Consider the following 21,240-nt stretch of genomic DNA (forward strand, 5'->3'; position numbering starts at 1 on the left):
TGTACTAATTTGTACTTACATAAATATATTACAATAAAATTTTTGTGTTGAACAGTTTTATTCATGAAATAATCGCAACAAATTGCACTCGATCTCTAAAATTAATATAGAATTTTTGCCCTCGTGACATTTTGACATAATTTCACTCGCCTTCGGCTTGTGGAATTAAAACTGTCAAAGTGTCACTCGGGAAAAATTCAATAATTTTAGAGTTCTTGTGCAATTACTACTGACAATTCGATGAAATAAAATTATTTTGACATAATATTCCAAAGTCAAATCAGTAGACAATAACAGTGGTTTTGAATCGTCGTCATGGAAACCAATATCGTCGTCATGCTAACCAATTATGGTGAAAGTTTGGTTTTGACCACCTTGTTAAAGAATTAATTTGTGTATGTATTTTCATATTAATTAAATTAATTGATTAAGATTTGGTCATTTTTTAAAGACTCGTAGAAAAAATATTGTTCCTAACTCTTGCAGAAAGTCTCTTTTCCGCACTCGACTGCTTGCCGAACTCCGCTACGCGTCGTTCAGCAAATAGTGGAGTCAATGAAGGTGGATATGAGTTATTACCTCAGATTTCGTTGAACCTCCATCGATTTTCATAAAAATTGGTGAGTGGTTAAAGGATACCTGAAGGAACAAAGGTGACATAGTGCCAACTTGCGCTTTTTGCATTTTAGGGGTGAAATACACCCCTTTTTTAAAAATTATTTTTTAGATTTCTGAAAGTGCAGTCACTGTAAGTTTTCACTTCCTATTTCGTTGAAACTTCATCGATTTTCATGAAAATCGGTAAGTAGTTAAAGGATACCTCAACAAATAAAAGTTATATAGCATCAACTTGCTCTTTTGCCTTTTAGGAGTGAAATACACCCCTACTTTTTAAAAAGTAAAAAATGCAGATTTCCGCATTATGGCGCAAGTAATCTCGTTTAATTAAGAAAAATAAATATTTTTTTATATTTATGTGCATGAATTACATTTTTTTTTAATTTTCAAACCTTATAGCAACCAAAAATCCGAAAATTAACAAGTCGAAAATCACGAAAACCTTATTCTTCTATATTTTTGAAAGTGTAGTCACTGAATGTTTTCACCCACGATTTATTTGAACTTTCATCGATTTTCATGAAAATTGTTGAGTAGTTAGAGGATACCTCAAAAAACAAAAGTAATATGGCACCAAGTTGCGCTTTCTGCATTTTAGGGGGAAATCCACCTTTTTTTTAATGATAAAAATGCAGATTTCAGCATTCTGGCTCAAGCAATCTCGTTTAATTAAGTAAAATAAATATTTCTTTTACATTTATGTGCATGATTTATAATTTTTATTAATTTTTCAAACCTTATTAAACCAAAAATTAGCAAATTGACAAAAATCAGAAAATTAGCAAATTGACAATCACGAAAAAAAATTATTCTTTTATATTTCCAAAAAGGCAGTCACTGAAGGTTTTCACCCCTGATTTCGTTGAACCTCCATCAATTTTCATGAAAATTGGTAAGTAGTTAGAGCATACCTCAAGAAACAAAAGTGATGTGGTACCAACTTGCGCTTTTATCCTGGGGGTGGATGTTACCCCTTCTCATGGGTGAACACTATTTTATTAAAAATAACCTCATGATTAGATAGAGGAGTAAATTCTAAGCAAACTTTATTTTATCAAGTTTATAAATTTTTTATTTAAATAATGTTTCATAATTTAATAAAATATTATTGGTACAGTAAAACCTGTCAATAACGGCCACTAAAAATAGAAAACAATTGGCCGTTATAGAAATGTGGCCATTAATGCTAGGTTTCCTTTTCCACAAATACATAAAATATAATTGAAAATTTATTTATTTTAGTAATTAAAGCAAATCTAATTAAATATAATTCTACAAACAAACGGAACATACCTTTCATTAGATATCGCAAATCACTTTGGCTGATTTTGTCTGCATATATATTATGTTTGAGGAATCCCTTTTTTTGTGAGACTGGATATAGGACATTTCTCAAGTATGAATTCACATTCATGGTATATCGTTGCTATACAGGGATAATAATCTGTGCAATGTTATGGTACAGGCTACGTTAAATATGAAGTAAATGTGGAAGATATACACTGGTTATTCATTTCAATTTAATTTGATTGTTTTTTAATCGTTTACAATATTTAAAATAATTAAAGATATAAAGTTAGGAATTTCAAAAATAAATTCAGTTCTCACTGGCAGGGTGGGAAATAATAAAGTGCCATACAATAGCATTTCATTACAATGCTCATTACAGGCATTACATATACAGGCTGTTCCATTAAACAAAAGATAATTTTGTTTCACCCTGTCAATATGGGTGGACCTGTATATTTGGAAATGTATTTAAATTCTGATATTATCTATGCCCCAATCTTACCTAAATAAACTTTTTTCATATCTCCTACAACAAACGACTAATTGGACTTCCCACAACCTGTATACATACAAAATCTCCGCTATAAAATTTTTTCAAAGAAAATGTTATTGGTTTTTTTTTAAATAACTCCGTTAATTTTTAAAATATGAGAATTATCCAAAAACTATTACAGAGCTAAGTAAAAGGTCTATAACACTGTATTAAACATAATTTTGTAAATCCTTTATTTTTTTTAAAATACACGGTGAAAGGGCCCCGGTTACATGGTTCTCGCAGTAAAATTTACGTTTTAAATGTTTCTATCTCGGTTATTTTTTATCGTAAAAAAATATTAAATAAAAGAAAAAGCTTAAAGAAAGTTTAAACTAAAATTTTGTTCTCTACCATTTTTTAAGTATATCGAGTATTTTTGGAGTTATTATCAAAAGAATATGAAATTCACGAAAATTTGAAAAATTCTAATTTTTTTTAATCGTATTTTTTTTCAAAAATATGCATTCTAAACCGGTTAAAATTGTTGAAGTTATTACTTATGTTAAAATAAATAAAGTTTTAAATGGGTTACTATAAATTTTAATTTTTGTGGAAATGACGTAGGTTTCATTTTCCATTCTTCCCTAAAAAATCTGAAAGGGTCCTCTTATTTCCATCATAACTTGCTTAATTTTGATGCTATCGACTTCTTATATAGCTTTTTGATAGTTACCTTTAAGTACTTTATTAAAATGTTTAGTATCTCTATTTAACAAAGTGCATCGTTTTCCTGTTATTTAAGCTTGAATACTAAGATTTGAGTACTCGCGGAAAAAAAATATACATTCAATTGCATATAACTCACTTCGTATATGTAATAAAGGATTTTTCGAATAAGGAGCTTATTTATTTTTATATTATCTTCGATTTTGGTAACAACAACTTTTTTTAAGAAACTTATGGTTTTTTAGTTATTTATGAAAAACTCCTTTAAAACATGGATTTTTTTCAGGAAAAATCAAAACTTTGATCTTTAATAACTCAAAAACTATTGATTTATTGTAATAACTTTATATAACAAATTTTACTTATAATTTGTCCCTCTATCGATTAGTGGTATTATATTTAATAAAATAATTTCCACCCCCCGAGAAGGGGTGGCATCCACCCCCAGGGTAAAAGCGTAAGTTGGCACCATGTCACCTTTGTTTCTTAAGGTATCCTCTACATACGTACCAATTTTCATGAAAATCGATGGAGGTTCAACGAAATCGGAGGTGAAAACCTTCATTGACTCCACTAAAAATGCAATCGCGTGCGGAAAAGTATGACTTTCTGCCCTTGTTAGGAAAATAACCATTTTTAAACTTTTATTAATGTCATATTATTAAATGTATTTTAGGTAAGTTTTACAGAAAAAAGTTTTGATCACTTTGTATAAACATTTTTTTGGCTGTTAATTTTCGGTTTTTGTATTAAATTTTGTTATCTTTATTAATTTTCTTAAAAAGAGATAGTTTATTTCATTTCTAAAGTAAAATAAACTAATACATTTTTTCTACAACCGTGTTAAAAATTAAATTATTAGCACTCCATACGAGCGTTAAAAATGCTACTTTAAGGCACTAGTGCTCTAAAATTCTTATGGCACTGCAGTTAGTATTGACCGTATAGGCAATTTTGATGTATTGCCAAAAAAATATAAAAATGGAATGTCAGTCAAGTTCAAGTAAAAGTTTTTGTAGATATTGTCCTGTAATTACATTTGTAGACAAATATTGTATGATGTGCGTGTTAAAAAGTACATTTTTAAGGCACTCATGTGAATTGCAGAACTCGCTTCGCTCATTCTGCAAACTTTCACATGCGTACCTTAAACGTGTACTTTTAACACTTATATCATAAATAACTATTTTCGACAACCGTGTTAAAAATGCAATTTTTAGCACTCCATACGAGCGTTGAAAATGCTACTTTAAGGCACTAGTGCTTTAAAAATTTTATGGCACTGCAATTCGTATTGAACGTATTGGTAGGGGAGCAAAGTATGCTAAATGTGCAGTCACTCGAGCGCTTTGGGGACCTATTGGGTTGTGATTATTAGGTCCTAAAACCAAAAAAAGTTAAGTAAAATTTTCCATTTTAGCGGGCGCTTGCCATTTTTTAATTTAATTTTCCATTTCCATTAATCGTTTTTTCCGAATATAGCGCCATCTATCCATAAGTCGAAAAAATGTTTCGAATAAAAGTTGGTTATTTTTATGCAGAGAATTCAAATCTGCAATAAAAAATGGGGGCTCCCATTTAAGATTTTAAAGTAACCCCCCACCCCACCTCCGTGGGGGGTCGCGTTTGGTACGATTCGATATATTTTTCAAAAATATTAAATAAGTGTATTTTGCAGTTTTTCGATCTGATGTTTATTTTGCTAAATATCGCGGGATTTGTACTTAAAATTTAAAATTTACCCCCCACCCCTCTCTGCGAGGGATCGTGTTTGGTATCTATCGATAGATTTTTGAAAAATATTGAACGTGTAGTTTTTAGTTTTTCGATCTGACGTTCATTTCGCGAAATATTCGCCTTTTTCTTGTGAAATTTTGTGACTCACCAATTCCCTTACGCCCAGCTCAAATCGTCAGATTTTTTAAATATACACTGTTTTGCATGTACTTAACTTACCTTATCTTAATCTGACAATTTCGAGTATTTTTAAGGATAGATTTTTTTTTCGGGCCCCCCTAAACGAACTCCCCTGTGTTAAGAGCCAATATATGGCAGAGGTACATCTGCAGGGTACCACGTTTCTCTCCATATGATAATCTGACGCGCTCGAGTAACTGCAAAAATCCCCGCTTGGGCTCCCCTACCATATAGACAATTTTGATGTAATGTCAAAAAAATATAAAAATGGAATGTCAGTCAGGTTCAAGTAAATTTTTTTGTAGATATTGTCCTGTAATTACGTTTGTAGAAACAATATTGTATGATATGCGTGTTAAAAAGTAAATTTTTAAGGCACAGTAATGCGTGCCTTAAACGTGTACTTTTAACACTTATATCATGAATAACTATTAAAGAGTACGTCCTAAGCTTTAAAAAAGTACTTATAAAATTGTAATAAATCTGTTCAAATTTAACTAATACCGTCTTCAATTTGTGGTAATTCTGTAAAACTACGAAGTTTTCAAAAATTATATTTTTTGAGACGTTTCATTTGAATTAAATTTTTAAATTTTTTTTTGTATGAACGTCGTTTAGTAATATGCTTGAAAGGTAAGTTGTGCAAATTTGAGAGTGTTGTAAGAAAAAATGTATTAGTTTCACCCTTTTAAATCATCTTTAAACAAAATTCACGAAAGTCTCACTTTCCGGCCGTACCGTACGTATGTCCATACATTTTGTTTCTTTTTATTATAACCATAAGATAGCTTAATTGTTCTTCTATCATATCCAACATCTAAAGTTTTATTTGATCCATTAGTTAAAGAATTACATTAAAATAACTCAACCGTGCACTTCGCCGAACGCTAGTTTACAGTGCGCCAATGTTTTGTGAAAAGGTTGACTTTAGCGTTATAAATAAAAATTATAGAAGCTTTAAATGTATTTTTCAGTGGCCAAGTCAGTTTTTTCTAAAGTTTATATTTTCGGAGTTATTTAAAGAAACATCTAATTTCGCAGTTCATTTTAATAAAAAATGAAGCACCCACAGAAATTTTGATATGTTGTTTATTAACCACTTCTTAATGAAATTACCAAAAGTTCTATCTTGTTTGATTTTTTTCGAAGTGATAATCTATATGTACTCCCCTAATGGCTTAAGTACTAACAAGCGGACAAGGAGGCCCACTGTCATCATTGTTGTTCAGTATCCTTCTTGAAATTATGATCAAAGGAGCCCAAATTAACAGGACAGGACTTGTCTGTCAACGAAAACACCAATGTTTGGCATTCGCTGATGATATAGTTAGTACATAGTACTGATACCCAGAAGTAAACAAGCATGAAAAGAAATACTAAAAAGTTTAGAAGCGATAGCGAGAAGGAAAGAGACATACATGAACCAAAAAAGACTAAATAGAATGGACAGAACTAGAATACATACAATGACAATACAAATCACAGAAGGCAAAAATGTATAAATTCGAAGAAATAAAAAGATTATAATATATAGGAGCGATATTCTCTAGAAGACCAAATATGAAAGAAGAAATTCAAGCGAGAATTATGTCTGGTAATCATTGTATCTTTGTTCTAAACAACTTATTGAGAAGTAACAAATCTGAAAGGGCTGAGGTAAGAATATATAAGACAGTGATAAGACATATAGCATTATATTCCAGTAAAACATGGACGACGAACAAATCCTAACAAGTCATGCTGAAAGTGTGGGAAAGAAAACTCTTCAGGAAAATATTTGCAGGAAACCTCCGGAATGGAATATGGGTAGAAAGACCAAATGTAGAACTAGAGAGGCTGTAGATAATGAAAACCGAATTTAGTAGGGATCATAAAATCACGAACACTGAGATCGTTAAGACATATCCAAAGTATGTCAAACACGAGACTTCCGAAAAGAATACTAACGGGAGAAATTGTTAAAAAGAAGAAAGGTAGACCGAAAACCAGGTGGAAGAAAGATGTTGAAATAGACAGAATGGAAAATAATATGAAGGCATGGGTTTTTTTGGCCTGGAGAGCTGAATTATATATAAAGATAATAAAAAACCTTACAAAACATAAAAACCTACAAAACATAAAAATGCTCTATGCAAAAAATGGGTAAGCATCAAAAATGCCATCAAATTAAAAAAATTAAAATTATATAATATTCAATAATCAAAAAATGAAAAATAATCTAAATTTTTTATTGCGCTTTTTTTGTTGTATAATGTAAATTATTTTGATGCTAGTTAATGCTACAGATATAATATTTACATATTTTTTTACCAGCTTATAATAATTATAAGAACAGTACCTACATACATACTAAGTACATGGTACAAAGTTAAATCATAAGAATTTAAAGATTGTCAGTTGAAACATTACTATTATCACCTGATAACAAACAACTAAAAGAAAATCATATAGTATAAAAAATACACATTCTAAATTATCCTCTTAAAAGTAGTAACTTAACTTTAAACATTTTACTAATAAACTTTTTTTTATTTTAACACTTATCGACAAAGCAGATAGCTCCCCATAATAAGTAGATTATTTCTTTGCAGTTACATTCAGTTAACATCAAAATCTAGAAAAAAAAATATTTTTCAATTATAATAGCTCAATTTATAAAAATTTATTTATAAAATAAAATCATAATATTAAATTTTATTTACCTAGATATTCCATACTTCATTCTAGTGTTTTATTTTTCTCTTCATTGATTTTCATCAGCTTTTGTATAACACTTTTAGTAGCCAAATATTTAACTTCAGCCCATTCATCTCCGGAAACCCTGTGAATCAATCTTTGTTTATGGTTCTCCTCAATAGTGATATGAAGAAATTTGGGAAGAAGGTTTTTCACTGGATTCAACAACTTTTGACCTTTCTGTGCAATCTTATCATTGAAATACTTTTTCTCCAGTTTAACAACTGACGAAATAATGCGTAGTTCCATTATTTTTACTCTGCTCTTTTTGATTTTGAGTTCTTGTTCAAATCTTAATAAATTTGTTTCTGTAATGAGCTTTTCTAGGTAGTCTGGATAAAAAAGGGTTCCTACATCATTTCTAGGCATTTTTGTTGAAGGTCCCTGTGATGAACATTCATCAGACAACTTCCTTTTGCAGCTCATTTTTAATTTTTACTTGGTACCTATTACTTTTACCACTGTTAAACTACTGACGCTAAGATAGTAAACAATAATAGATTTGGTAGCGTGAGCTATTAGGGGTCATTAAGATAACATTTAAAATCGATATCTCATTGGTTCAATTTTAATAGATAAACAATGTTTATCTGATCGTTTGGTGAATACTATTAAAGAATAAAAAAACATCTTTTTGGTAATCTTATAATATATATTTTATTTAGTATCTAATCCAATTCCTGTTTCACAAAAAAATAGTATCTAAAGTTTTAAAATATTCTTCTTCTTTCAGTAGGTAGCTACTCTGTCCCATTATGGAATGTTTACGATCATATTGACAATGATAACTTTGTTTACGGCAGCTCGAAACAGATTATTATACTGGAGATCTTATGATACCGCTCTCAGAGATTTCGGAGCCAGGATGTTTTTCTTTAGCCTTGGCCTCTTCTTCCGGCGTTCTTGCCCTGTATTATGTGGTGTAGAAGGCTATACCCTGGATGTCTTGTTACGTGGTCGAAATATTGTAATTTTTGAATTTTATTCTTCTTCTTTTGGTGTCTTTTCGTTTCGAATATTGACGAACATTCTGGCTGTAGTTATTTTCTTAACTGATGCTTTATATAAATTACTTGATGTAGGCAACTATTTCTTCAGCTTCTTTAACCATAATATTCTTCTTCTTTTCCATTTCCTCCTTTTCCGAATAGTTTGCCTTACAGTGGCGGCTCGTGACCTCAGTATGCGGGTAGGCTACACATATACTTCGGGTAGGCGACAAAAAATATCCTACAGTTAGTAATACATTTTGAGCCGTCTTGCAATACTAAATGTAATCTATGAGCGCAACAATGTGTAAAAATTGCTTTTGGAGCATCTACTTTAATTTTTGATTGTAATCCGTTTAAAGAGCCAGCCATTACACTTGCACCATCGTAAAATTGAGCAATTAATTTATTTTTATAATCATATGGCTCAAGCACGTTTGAAATTAAACTATATAGAGCGTCTGCAGATCTATTATCGCTGACATCAAAAAACCCTAAAAATCTTTCTGTTACCTGACCAACTTTGTTAACAAAACGGATTGTTAAAGTACACTGTGATTTTTCGGTTATATCAGTAGTATCGTCAGCTAGTATAGAAAAAAATTGACTTTCATTAATTTCTGTTGAAATTTCATTTTTTACGTAATCGGCAAGACAATCTATTAAATCATTTTGTATTGTTTTTGACAAACCCGTGAACACCCCTTCTATTTTTTAACATGATCCTGGATTTCCTGATCGCGTTTAACTACTAAATTAAAAATTTCTTTAAAATTACCCATGTTTGAAGAATTATGGCTCTCATCACGACCGCGAAATGTAAGTTCTTGTTTTGCTAAAAGAATTGTAACATCAATTTCTTCAACTTCTTCAATCTTTTTCAACTTCTTCATTATATATCTTATTAGATAGAGAAATATGTCCCGCGAAAGCACTGTCAGTAGTTTGTTTATTTTTTTCTAACCGTTTTAAATCTAAGCAATTGTTTAAATGTTCTTTCGAAGATTCATGTTTTTTTACACTAGCTGATAAATTTTTCAAATCTGAATATCCCTGACTCACCCAAACATTTTGCTTCAAATTTGAGAGCAACAGACAAGGCCAACAGAAAAGTGAATTTTTAAAATAACTTCCGCTTAGCCATTTATGATTTTCATACCATATTGTTTTAAACGATCTCGAAAATGGTTGATTGTCTTTTGTCTTATCTGTGGATAAAATTGTTAAATTTTGTAAAGGCCGGCCCATTGAAATAATTACTAATCTTTCTTGATTTTGGCGCCTTGAAAAAGGCGTCTCGATCAAACTGCATATTACATCGTTTAAAATATTCATATTCGATGACTAAAGTTTTTCCACCAATAAAACTAACACACCTACGTTTCAACAACGTCAAATATTACTTATTTTATTTATGTATCAAATAATAATTTACTATTCGAATAAATTGATAAGTTAACAATTAACCTCGCTTTAAATTTTTAATTATCTATATAATCTAATAACACATTATTCAGTTTTCATAAACAAATTTAAATTGTCCTACCTAGTTTTATTCAATACTTAACCTACTAATAACAGCCAAAATAAAAAAACAATTAGTTTAAAACAGTTTCACAAGACACAAGAGAAGCAACTGATAAAATTTTGTAGGTCCAGCTATAAGGCTCTGTGCCTATCCGCCCGTTCAAAATCGTAGAATACGGTCGCTACGAGAAGACCTCCAGCAGGCCTGCTCGCGTAAAAAGAGAGAGATCGCACGTCAATTCGGTGTTGGCGTCGTTCTATTTCAGGCTACGTTCCCGAGTGCCTGACTAAGGAGAATATAGAATCTATACAGTACTACTGATACTACAAGGAGCGTACAATAATTATAACTACGGAGAAAATTTTTTGGATCTTTTTAAAAATAATTTGGATAATTTTTGCTATTTTATTGTAGATATTGTGTCAAAATTTATAAATTACAATTTTGAAATAAGTAATTTATATTAATAATTTATATTATTGTACTACATTTGAAGAGGGTAGGCGGCGCCTACCTTGCCTACCCCGACGGGCCGCCCCTGTTGCCTTAAAAGATTACCTTCAATAATCTGTATTTAGTGCCGTTTATCATTTTGTGTCAGAGATATTCTAACTTTCTCCTTTTAATCATATACATAACCTCCCTCTTTCCCATTCTTCGTAGTACGGTTTCGTTGGATATTTTGCCCGTTCATGATATCCTTAGGATACGTCAGTAGAGGCACATTTCGAAGACCTCACATTTTTTCTCCGCTGCTTCAGTGAGTGTCCAGGATTGAACTCCGTAGTATAATATTGAGAAAATAATATAACATCGTAGGACCCTTACTTTTATCTCCAGATTAAGGTTGCGGCTTTTAAAGAGTTTTAAAAGCAATCCTAGCCTCTTCTCTTCTATGTTTTTCTTCTTGTGAGTGATCCTATTGTCCGTTTACTATTGTTACAAGATAGTTATACTGTTTTACTCAGTCCACGGTCCACGAGTAAAACAGTATACCTACCTATAGGGAATTTTTATTATATTTGTTATTTCTGTGCTCTTTTTCAGTCGGTGTAAAACTTTTTCATTTCTTATTCGATAAACCCAACCTATCCACAATATTCGTCGGTGGATCCACTAAATGCAGTCAAATCACTTTACAACTTTACAATGAATATGTTACCGGCCAAACCCGATTCCAGGACAAACTAGTTTGGCCTAGGCCAAACTAGTTGGCCGCATATGAAATGCCTCCCGAAATAGGATTTCTTACCTGTCGCTAAAATGGTCACATACGAATTGCCTCCCAAGGTTTAAATAAATTACATGGTTTTAATCTTTATGTGAAGGTAAGACGTTGCCGCATCTTCGTCCCTTTGAAAATTTTTGTCAAAATTGGTATTTTGTTATTTAATTTATTTTATTTTCAACCTTTATGTATTAAACATTATTGACACTAGGCGGTATTTATAAATTTTAACTAACTTATACATATATAATATTTTTATAATCATTATAATATATATTTTATTATAACCATTATTTTTTATAATTAATAATTTAACAAAAAATACAAAAACATATTAAGTATTTTATAGATTTATTAAAAATAACATAACAAAAAAACTTATTTGGAAAATAATACAAAATGTGTATAGAAATATAAAATTACAAAATATTTTTCCTAAATTTATATGATACTACTTTGACAAATTCTAATCTATTTATTTTACATTCTGTTAATTCTAAAATTGTTTCATTTAGAAAATTTATTTTTGCTGTACTTTCCGCAACATTTTTTTTGGTGTCGAAACAGAATTCATTTTAATGTAGGTATATATTTGAAATTGTAAAACTACATCAATAAAATTATTAATGTTAGGATGAGGGCAGTAGAAAGAAGAATTATACTTGGAATGAAAACTTTCGCATGGGTTTGTGGTTCTTTGTAAGGATGAAGAGTGCTCAGCCCAAAGATGTGGAGGAAATGTCGAATTTTCAGATATGTAATTATCAACCAGATAATCACAAAACTGGGTGACTCTTTCATCGACTGGTTTAATTTCTGCCAAATCTATATCAAAAAAATCGCCACCATCTTTAGGATGTAAGAATGAAAGACCAAAAACATAAATAAGAAAATGCGTAATTTCGGTTGAGTCAAAACCTTCTTTCTGGTATTCTGGAGCTAATCCCAGTGCTTGAACCTTTCTATACCATACCTGACCCAAATGAAAACGACATCCATGAAGATCTGCTTCAGGAAATCCCATACGAATACCATTATGAATGGAAATTTCAATGTCTGAAGTTATTACTTTAGAGGATACAGGACAATTAATTTTTAAACATTCTTCTATGATATATTTAAAAGCGACATAATATGAAGATGACTTTTTATCTTGAAGTAAACAAAAGACAAGAGGAATATAATGTCCATTTTTCAAGCCATGTATACTAAACAATTGAGTGAAAAAACGAGGAGAGTATTCAAAAGTTCCGTCAACATATCAATTGGAAACGGTCGAAAAAAACGAAGATTTGAAAAATATGTTAATATAACAATATGATTATCTTTGTCATTTTTAATTATAAAATTTTCATTTCTATTTGTAGTCCATTCTTTTACGGCTTTTGCTCTAAATTTTAAAGAACCGCTTGGATTGACATAAAATTTGGCATGCGTATAGCTTACATGTCAAAGAAAAAAAGTGATATTGTGCCGATGTGTGCTTTTGCCCTGGGGGTGACTTTCACCCCCTCTTGGGGATGAAAAACTATATGTCCAAAATAAGTCCGGAAATGGGTAAACTGACTAATTTTAAGTAATTTTTGTTCTATAGAGCTTTTTCGCCAAGTCAACACTTTTCGAGTTATTTGCGACTGAATATGTTCATTTTTCTACAAAATAACCACATTTTTAGACGGTTTTTCGCAAATAACTCAAAAAGTAAGTATTTTGTCGAAAAAAACGTTCTTTGCAAAATTATAGCTTATAAAAAAGTAAAAAAATGGTGTACGCGTTAGGTCTCTGGATCTCGCGTAACCAGAGTTATAGCCAATGAAAAACAGATTTATATTCACCAAATTTCAAATAGAATATTTCGACGTGGAATATCCAAAAAATTAAGCACTTTTTAGGGAAAACCCATTATAACTTTTTTAAAGTGTTTTAAACAATCTTTCTTTGTTTTTACAAAAAGTTTCTAGCATTAAATTTAAGCAAGTTACGCTTAAAATAAAGATGGTCCCTTTTGTTTTTGCAAAAAAAATCGGGAAGACCAACCCCTAATTAGCAACTTAAATGAAATTAATCGTTACCGCTCCACAAATTATTTTACTTATGTTGTGTTTATATGACCTGTAAGTTCCATCGATTCAAAGTGCTTATTTTTAAAAAAATTTGGTTTCAAAGTAAATTTTTTAAAAATTTAAAGTTTGAAAAATATGTTTTTTTTTAAATAACTTAAAAATTTTTAGAGATACCAAAAATCTCGAAAACCAAAAAAGTCAGATTTGCTTTTCTGAATATCATGTATTTTTTTGTTTTTCTTTTTTTTTGTTTTGGGAAGACCAACCCCTAATTAGCAACTTAAATGAAATTAATCGTTACCGCTCCACAAATTATTTTACTTATGTTGTGTTTATATGACCTGTAAGTTCCATCGATTCAAAGTGCTTATTTTTAAAAAAATTTGGTTTCAAAGTAAATTTTTTAAAAATTTAAAGTTTGAAAAATATGTTTTTTTTTTAAATAACTTAAAAATTGTTAGAGATACCAAAAATCTCAAAAACCAAAAAAGTCAGATTTGCTTTTCTGAATATCATGTATTTTTTTGTTTTTCTGTTAGACAAAAATTGATTAAGATTTGGTGTTTCTAAATTTGCATACATTCGTGATCAGTGACTCGTTCAACCCCTTTTAACTACTGCCCTTTCAATAATAAGAACTTTGAACCGATGAAACTTACAGATCATATAAACAATATATACACGAGTCAAGAAACTTGTGAAGTCGTAACGATTAAGTTCATTTAAGATACTAATTAGGGGATGATTTTCTCGATTTTTTACCAAAACCAAAAGGGACTAACTTTATTTTGAGCGTAACTTGTTTAATTTTGATGCTAGAAATTTTCTTTATAAAACAAAAATGAAGCTTTTTTTAAACACTTTAAATAAGTTGTAATGAGTTTTCCCCGAAATGTGCTTCATTTTTGGTTATTTCACGTTAAAATATTCCATTTGGAATTTGACGAATATGAACTTAATTTCATTAGCTATAACTCTGCTTCTACTAGGTATAGAGACGTAATGTATACACCATTTTTTAAAATTTTTTACAGGCTATATTTTTCCTCAACATGTTTTTTCGACAAAATACTTACTATTTGAGTTATTTGCGAAAAATCGTCTAAAAGCGTGGTTATTTTGTTGAAAAAATGAACATATTCACTGCCAAATAACTCGAAAAGTATTGACTTAGTGAAAAAACTCTATAGAACAACAGTTACTTAAAATTATCCAGTTTATCCATTTCCCGACTTTCTTTGGACGAATATTTTTTCACCCCCAAGAGGGGGTGAAAACCACCCCCAGGGCAAAATCACATATCGGCACAATATCACTTTTTTTCTTTGACTTGTTAGCTATGTATGCCAAATTTCATGTCAATCCAAGCGGTTCTTTAAAATTTAGAGGTTTTGCAATATTTTACCGTTAAAGAACGGACTATTGTAATAATAGCTTGTAATAATCGAGAGCTTTATGAAATTCAGATATATTTTTGGGAAGTTTAATTAAAGAATTAGTGGTTCTAGCATAATATAAATTTTGTCTCACCCTATTGATATCATTGATAGCAAATGTCTCTATATTTGTCTTCTTAAGTTCTTTACAGATGAGCTTCATTGGTTTTTCGCTGAGATCTTCCACGGTTGCTCTTTTTATTGAATTTCTTACGACTTTTCTATTGTAAACTTCGGCAGACAACTTCTCGTGGTTATGATCTAATATTGATTCAATTATCGTATTTTCACCTCCCTGTGTTTTCACAAAAATGCTTTGCAGGTTTTTTAGTACATGTCCACCGTTTTACTGTATCTTTGGCCAACATTTCAAAAGATTAAGGTAAAAGTACCTATTCATGGAATCGTTAAAAAGAGATTAGAATCGCAATTGGAATTACCCAGAAAATACCCAGAGAATATAAACAAACAAAATGATTAAGGTAAAGGTACCTATTTATGGAATTATAAAATGAAATTATAAATATGGAAGAGATTAGAATCGGAATTGGAATTACCCAGAAAAGCTGGATATTAGATTGTCGGGTAACAACTTTCTTTTCTAAAAAGAAATGTGTATGTCGTACTGTGAAATATTTATGTGAAACAAATTTTATGTAGGTACACTGCAATAAGAATTAGAAAAATCAAAATGAATAGATACTACCTAGTTAAATTATGATTTGGCAACATTCTGTCATTATACAGAGATTAAATAGACAAAATATCAGCCTAAATGATTAACGAAACGGAGGCATTTCGATTGTACCTGGGAGGCATTTCATGTATGAAAATATTTACCTGAAAAAGTGGGAGGCATTTCGATAACGCCGAACTAGTTAGTCCTAAGCACGTTAGGATAAACTAGTATGACCTAGGCCAAACTAGTTAGTCCTATCGCGCGTAGGCCAAACTAGTTTGTCCTAGCCCAAACTAGTTTATCCTGATATAAATACACATGCTTCAGGCCAAACTAGTTTATCCTGATATAATAAAGACTCACACTTCAGGATAAACTAGTACGGCCTAGTCTAAACCAATTTAGCCGAGTCGAAACTAATTTAGCGAACATGTACCTACCTAAGAACTTTTACATGCGGGGAATCCCCAAATTACGTCCCAACAGGGATGGCAAAGAAAATTATACATCGATATATTGTATCATATGATACATCGAATGAAAATATTGATACATGCTATAAATCAATATATTCTTGTATAATTAAATAATATAAAAAATAATAAATAAACGGTTTTCTCCAAAAATTAAAAGAAAAGATAAACTTACGAATAAAATCGAGTACGAATTAATATTGTTTTTACCAATTTTGAAAAAATGTGAAAACGTTGAATTATCCACGTCCGTCTGTCCGTCCGTCCGTCTATATGTCTGTCCGTGAACTCAACTCCTCCGTCACTGTACCAGGTAGAATGACAAATGAGGTGTCAAATGAAAGCTTATACTCCAAGGAAGGTATGTACTAAAGGTGAGAAATTTGACCTAGGCTGTCTGTCAGTCCGACCGCGAATATAACTCAATATTTGTAATATGAATTATATTCGTGAGTAATTCAGCGAACTAATAGTTGAATTACTTTCTTCTTCTTGGCTTCTTCCCATCATGAATTTGCCGTTTTCCCCATTATGAATTTGCCGTTTTCGTCTTCCGTAGCACTCTATTCTCCCAGTCGCCCTCTCTGAGGCCTCTATCTATCATAGCATTTCCTATGTGAGTTTTCCATGTCACAGCAGGTCTTCCTCTCCGTCTTCCTCCTCGCGGGTCCCAGTTCGGTAATCTTTTCGACCTCCTGTGCTTCGGCATTCTTTGTACATGCCCGTACCATTTCAGGACTCTATTTTTACTAGCACAACTTATTTGTAATTGAGTATTCTACTTCTATTCTGTTTCATATTTACTCTGTTCTTATTCTATCATACCTGGTAATTTGTAGACACCTTCTCATAAACTTCAATTCAACTCTTCGTATTTTATTTCGTATTATTGTTGTACCTGGCCATTCTTCCGCTCTTGTAGGGTAATATTCAGCACTATGCCCTGAAAAATCCTTTTTATGTTTTCTTTAGTTAGAGTGTTCTTTCATATCACTCCATAGAGTGGTTCCTCGCCTATCAATTTTATAATTTCTGGTTCTATTCCATCTTCTCCCCCGTCATATTCCAGCTTTTACAAGTGTAATATTTAATATTACACCTGTAAAAGTAAATTAGAAGAAGATAAAAGCCTGAACTCATATCACATATAATGCTAAAAGAAAAGAAGATCGGGCCATGGGAAAGAGGGAAAAAAGTCAACGATGAAAAAAAAATAATTAAAGACGGAAAAGCTGGAATATGACGGGGGAGAAGATGGAATAGAACCAGAAATTTATATTAGTTATAAGTTAGAAAATTATATATAATAGTTTTGAATCATATTTATTACGCCATTGAAGCAAAATAAAATACCCAAATATAAAAATAAATTAATTTTTCGATTTGTAAGAAAAAAGACTGAACCAACTTAAGGAACTATACAACGATATATCTAGCGCAGTTGGCATTAAAAGTATGTGCTAAACTAATACCAAATAATTTAAGATTTATATTAAAAAAACCTAGAAGAAGAACAAGCGGCCCTCAGAAAAAAGACACAACAGAAAATATTTTTGTACTAATAAGAAACATAATAGAAAGAAACATGGAGACAGGGGAGGAACTAGTACTAGAATTCTGAGACCTGAAATATGTATTTGACACAATAAATAGAAAAATACTTAGATAAATGTTAAAGCAGCAAAGAATATTTAGTAAATCAATTAAAGTATAATACTAAAATCAATATATGAATACAGGGTGAGGCAGATAAAAGTCCTATTAGAAATATCTCGTGAACTAAAGGAATAGTCCTGTCGCCAAGGGGGGTACAACGGCCTCCCCAATTCAGATGGACTTACCCAAGTTTTTTTTTATATATTTTGACCCGTAGAATACGAATTTTTTGGGTAACAGTTGATCCGGATGTCGATAAGATTGTTATAGACAAAGAACCTGAGGAATTACTTAACAGCGATTTCTCGCAAAACAAAACATCTTTTTGTATTTTTTGGGTCATTTTAAGCAAAAAATATTCCTACAAGTTTTTTCGTAGAATGCATAGTTTTCGAGATAACCGCGGTTGAACTTTCAAAAAATCTAAAAATTGCAATTTTTGAACCCGAATAACTTTTGATTAAAAAATAAAGTAGCAATTCGGCTTACCGCGTTTGAAAGTTTAGGCCAATTATATCGGTTTTGATTATTTGCATTGCTAAAAATTAATTTTTTTTTGTTAAATAAAGCTATAAACACATAGTGTTTCCCGTGCCTAATACATGCGTTTTAACGCATGCTACGTAGAAATTGCCTCGCTTGCACTTGTAGCTACTCTACCTACTCGTTCGATTTTAAATGAGAAATCATTGAAAACATCACTCACGCACTAGGTTTTTATAGCTTTGTTTAACAATAAAATAATAAATTTTTAGCAATGCAAATAATCAAAACCGATATAATTTGACTTAAACTTTCAAATGCGGTAAGCAGAATTGCTACTTTATTTTTTAATCAAAAGTTATTCGGGTTCAAAAATTGCAATTTTTCGATTTTTTGAAAGTTTAACCGCGGTTATCTCGAAAACTATGCATCCTACGAAAAAACTTGTCAGAGCATTTTTTGCCTAGAATGACCCAAAAAATACAAAAAGATGTTTTGTTTTGCGAGAAATCACTGTTATGTAATTCCTCAAGTTCTTTGTCTATAACAATCTTATCGACATCCGGATCAACTGTTACCCAAAAATTCGTATTCTGCCGGTCAAAATATATAAAAAAAACTTGGGTAAGTCCATCTGAATTAAGGAGGCCGTTGTACCCCCCTGGCGACAGGACTAGAAACAGAATCATGAAAATTGGAATGAAGGGATTTTGAGAAGTGATCTCTTGAATGAAAATATTTTCATCGATTTGCTACTTCCGGTTATACCGGAAGTGGCTTATAACTTCGTTTTTTTAAATGGGACACCCTGTATATTTTTACATTTTTGGATTCTCCTTGATGTCTTCTTTCTTAAAATATGAGGTTGTGTAATGTTATACAGGGTAGTGTAAAAGATAATTACGTTTTTTTTTTAATTTCCTAGCAAAATTCACACCCTGTAGAATTGTAGTAGTTTGACATCAAAAACTTTATTTATGTTCAAATGATTTTTAATATAGTCTACTATTGTTAAAAATTGTTAGTATAGCTAAATGTTTTTTTTTTCTTGGGTTTGTATGACTGCGGACCTAAAAAAACCTTGATTTAAGATATTTATTATGTTTATATTAAATAAATTACAAAACATAAAAATGCTCTATGCAAAAAATGGGTAAGTATCAAAAATGCCATCAAATTAAAAAAATTAAGATTAAATAATATTATATAATCAAAAAATGAAAAATAATATAAATTTTTTATTACGCTTTTAATATTGTATAATATAAATTATGTTGATGCTAGTTAATGCTACACATATAATATTTACATAATTTTTTTACCAGCGTATAATAATTAAAAGAACAGTACCTACATACTAAATACATGATACAAAGTTAAATCATAAGAATTTAAAGATTGTCAGTTGAAACAATACTATTATCACCTGATAACAAACAACTAAAAGAAAATCATATAGTACAAAAAATAAACATTCTAAATTGTCCTCTTAAAAGTAGTAACTTAACTTTAAACATTTTACTAATAAACTTTTTTTTATTTTAACACTTATGATCGACAAAGTAGATAGCTCCCCATAATAAGTCGATTATTTCGTTAAAGTTACATTCAGTTACCATCAAAATCTAGAAAAAAGGAAAATATTTTTTCATTATAATAGCTCAATTATAAAAATTTATTTATAAAACAAAATCATAATATTAAATTGTATTTACCTAGATATTCCATACTTCATTCTAGTGTTTTATTTTTCTCTTCATTGATTTTCATCAGCTTTTGTATAACACTTTTAGTAGCCAAATATTTAACTTCAGCCCATTCATCTCCGGAAACCCTGTGAATCAATCTTTGTTTATGGTTCTCCTCAATAGTGATATGAAGAAATTTGGGAAGAAGGTTTTTCACTGGATTCAACAACTTTTGACCTTTCTGTGCAATCTTATCATTGAAATACTTTTTCTCCAGTTTAACAACTGACGAAATGATGCGTAGTTCCATTATTTTTACTCTGCTCTTTTGGATTTTGAGTTCTTGTTCAAATCTTAATAAATTTGTTTCTGTAATGAGCTTTTCTATGTAGTCTGGATAAAAAACGGTTCCTACATCATTTCTAGGCATTTTCGTTGAAGGTCCCTGTGATTAACATTCATCAGACAACTTCCTTTTGCAGCTCATTTTTAATTTTTACTTGGTACCTATTACTTGTACCACTGGTAAACTACTGACGCTAAAATAGTAAACAATAATAGATTTTGTAGCGTGAGCTATTAGGGATCATTAAGATAATAGTTAATATCGATATCTCATTGGTTGTATTTTAATAGATAACCAATGTTTATCTGATCGTTTGGTAAATACTAGGTATTAAAGAATAAAAAAAATAATGTGTGTGTACTTTGTACGCCCGTAAGAAGTTATACTTCTACTTCATATTATGTGATTTTTAAGACAATACCAAAAATTTAAAAAAATAAAAAAATAAAACGCACACAAACACATTGAAAAATGCCACAAAGAAAAAATGATTTCTGAACGATAATAATTGTTAGCAAAAATTTTAAATACGCATTTTCTGAAAAAAAAATTATATAACAAATATACTTACAATCATAAAATGCATAAAAAAATAAAAAAATAAAACCTTGCATCGGGAATCGAACTCGTGATTTTCGGGGCGCTTTGATTCGTAATCGAAGCCTAGATTCACTCGTCCAATTCCACATTATTTGTCATGTGGAAAAATAGGGTAACTGAACGTTACAGTTGTTTTGAATATAATTAAATTATGTAGTTTAAATTTTGTGGAAGAAAATATTAAGATATAACAAAACAGTAAGAAAACAATATATTAGATGAAGATTGGTAGAACTTTTGTTGGTAATCAAATTAAGTATGTAAATCAAAGCATTACATACCTACTAGATAAATAAATCTACGCCAAAA

General features: G+C 30.5%; 1 protein-coding gene across 2 annotated transcripts; it reads right to left on the bottom strand.

Annotated features, from left to right (window-relative positions):
• Positions 1-7,228: 7,228 nt before the first annotated feature.
• Positions 7,229-20,414, bottom strand: LOC114324447 (uncharacterized). 2 transcript variants are annotated; one of them, XR_007699096.1, is made up of 2 exons: positions 20,013-20,414; positions 7,229-7,640 (listed from the first exon to the last, which is right to left on the bottom strand). XR_007699096.1 is itself a non-coding variant. In XM_028272304.2 (2 exons), the coding sequence occupies exon 1, from the start codon at positions 8,186-8,188 to the stop codon at positions 7,745-7,747; it is 444 nt and encodes a 147-aa protein (XP_028128105.1). In that variant the 5' UTR covers positions 8,189-8,207; the 3' UTR covers positions 7,229-7,640; positions 7,729-7,744. The 2 variants fall into 2 exon arrangements, 1 of the variants encoding a protein (XP_028128105.1); XM_028272304.2 differs by lacking the exon at positions 20,013-20,414 and adding an exon at positions 7,729-8,207.
• Between the last annotated feature and the right edge of the window lie 826 nt (positions 20,415-21,240).

The sequence above is a fragment of the Diabrotica virgifera genome, chromosome 6 (genome assembly GCF_917563875.1).
Source record: "Diabrotica virgifera virgifera chromosome 6, PGI_DIABVI_V3a".
NCBI classification, from domain to species: Eukaryota; Metazoa; Arthropoda; class Insecta; order Coleoptera; family Chrysomelidae; genus Diabrotica; species Diabrotica virgifera.